We start from the raw sequence: 2817 nt of genomic DNA, 5'->3' as shown, positions 1-2817 counted from the left end.
TTTTGTAAGGTTGTATAAGTAATAAATTGATATATTAAAAGAAGTAAAAAAATTTTAATGGAATATTTTGACAAAAGCAATTATAATTTATTAATTTATAATCATTTTACTTTATATGCAATGAAAACATTTTAATATTATATGCTTATGTTTTTATTAATTTTTACATGTATATTATTGAGTAGTATAACATAAGTTAATTTTTTTTTTTATAAAAATGAATATCTTAAAAGCTTTTAATTTTTATATCATATTATTGGTTCCTTACTTTTTAGTATTTATTCCTGACTTTCGTTTATCACCAAAATCATTAAAACATATATTACAAATAGATTATCATGAAATGAAATTAATATCAAAAAGAAATCTTGCAGAAAGTATTCCATATGTACGTGAATTTTATAGTAAAACTACAGACGATAACACATTTATAGAAAAAGATATTTTCATAGATAAATTCCCATATGCAGAGTATCTTTTATCTCTAGAATTATTTAATAAAGTGTATAATGAAAATTATAGCATAGAACAAGCTACAGGTAATATGGAAGCTATGCTTGAAAAAATTAACAGTAGATTTCATTTTGAAGGAATAAATATACCTCTTTCTGAAATGTTTAATATAATAAACAGAATGACTGAACGTACTATAGAATTTTCTTTAGAATCACCTGAGACTAGGAAAACCCTTTTCAAAAAAATTCTTGAATTGGAGAGAGAAGCAACTGAAGAATTACTGAAAAGTTTAATTACTGGTGATGAAGAAGTAAAAATTAATAATAGAGATAATATGGATAGAATATTAGAAATAGTTCAAAGAAGATTAATTATGCAAAATATCAGTTTATTAGATAGTGTTGTCACAAAGATAGCTACCAGAATAAGCCAATTTGTTGAAAGCGCTATAAATACTTATAATGAAAGATTTAAGAATCCTCCTTGGAAGAATGAGGAATATGTTCGATTATATTCTAAATTACAGTATGAAGTCATAGAAAATTTACTAAATATAATATATAGTGCAAATTACTACCAAACAGCAAGAGATGTTTTCTATGATTCTAAACTTATAATGGAAACAATAAATGATTACTCTAAAAGAAGCAATATTTCATTGTCATATCCTCAACTTAGAAATATGTATATTAGAGTAAAAGAATGCATTAGACTTGTATCTTTAGAAACAATATCAGAAGCTAGAATTTCGAATATGTTGAAAATTTATCGTCTTGAGAGTGAATTAGTTTATGAGATCTCAATGCAAATTCTTGATTCCAATGTGCAGGAAGATGAAATAAATTATATTGATATGACGAAAGATAAAACTGATTATTTATTAGAGACAGAAAATATTACATTACCAGAAGATGTTGAAAAAATGGCATATAGAATAAGGAGTTATGTTTTAGATATTATTAGTTAAATTATTTTTAATAAAATATACAATTAATTTATAATTATGTAATCATTTTTGTACTTTCATAATTTGTAAATTTTTTGAATTTATATTTTTTGAGAAAAATTATATACATAGATTTATAAAGGTATGCACAGTAAATACTATTAACAATGAAGATCATTATTATAGTACACATGTAGGATTTTTTAATTTTAATTCTTTAAAATTTGATTTAAAAATTTAAATTGCTATGTCAAATATAATAGATTGTCACAATAATTTTTAATAACTGTTTTTTTTCTACTAAAATTATTTTTTAATTATATCTTAAAGGGTAATCGTAAGTATATAACATATTAAGAGAATACAAAGAATTTTTTACTAAATTAAATCGTTAAAATTTTATGTATAAGTTTCAATTAAATCTAATTGTGTGCTTAATTAGTTAATATCATATAAATCTAAGCAATGGATGCTCATTAAACCTAAATAAACATTTTACATCTATATAAACATAATGTCTTCAATAAAAATATTACCTCTCAGTATTTTTATTGTTTCTTTTGTGTATGTCTCTCTATATTTACATATTTGGAAAATAAAAAAAATTAATAATCCTATATGAAATATTAATAACTTATACTTAAAACATAGTTTAATCATGTATATTAAATAGATAAAAAAATAAAATAAAAAAAAAAAAAATGAAAAATTTTATTGCTTTTTTTTTATTTTTATATATTTCTTTATTAATTATAGTTTTAATTTTAACGTTATATATTTTTTTTTTTTCCTTTGTAATTTATTGAATTGTGTTGAAGTTTATCCATTCAAATTGATATTTAAACCAAAAATATAAAATCCTAAGTTATAACAAAAACAAAAAAGGATTTTGTTTTCGCTAGTATTTAATTTATTCATATGCTATTAATACCTTTGTAATTCTATGAATAGTAAATTTAATAAAAGCATGTAGAAAATCCATAATTATGTTGTTTATTGAAATGAATATAATCTTAATTTAACTTATAATAATTTATTAGTTAATTTCTACTTTATTATTTATTTTAATATTAAGTTAATATTCGCATAATCATATCAACATTTTATAAGATATTAAACACTCCATTACATATATAATTCTTCATTAAGCGAAAATAAAATTAAAATAATTTCTTCTCATTCCACAATATAACAAAAATAAATAAATAATTTTTTTTTTTATATCATTAATAAAACAAAAATTAAAAAAAAATTATCAAGCGTACATATTTATGCAAATTTGTTTTCTTTTTTTAAATATGCATGATAAAAAAAAAATATTTTTTTGTGTGTATTCCAAAAATATAAAGGAATGATCTTTTTTTTTTCACACTATTTCTAGAGTCCTATACTGTACATCTTTAATTATACATATA

General features: G+C 20.1%; 1 protein-coding gene across 1 annotated transcript; it reads left to right on the top strand.

Moving 5' to 3' along the window:
- Positions 1–217: 217 nt before the first annotated feature.
- PGAL8A_00450400 (hypothetical protein) lies at positions 218–1423 on the top strand (the record flags this gene model as incomplete). Its single annotated transcript, XM_028673255.1, has 1 exon — positions 218–1423. The coding sequence occupies one exon, from the start codon at positions 218–220 to the stop codon at positions 1421–1423; it is 1206 nt and encodes a 401-aa protein (XP_028529726.1).
- Between the last annotated feature and the right edge of the window lie 1394 nt (positions 1424–2817).

This window comes from Plasmodium gallinaceum (genome assembly GCF_900005855.1).
Source record: "Plasmodium gallinaceum strain 8A genome assembly, contig: PGAL8A_v1_126, whole genome shotgun sequence".
Lineage (NCBI taxonomy): Eukaryota > Apicomplexa > Aconoidasida > Haemosporida > Plasmodiidae > Plasmodium > Plasmodium gallinaceum.
The sequence above is the reverse complement of the archived record's forward strand: the minus strand, read 5'-3'. Positions and strand labels throughout refer to the sequence as shown.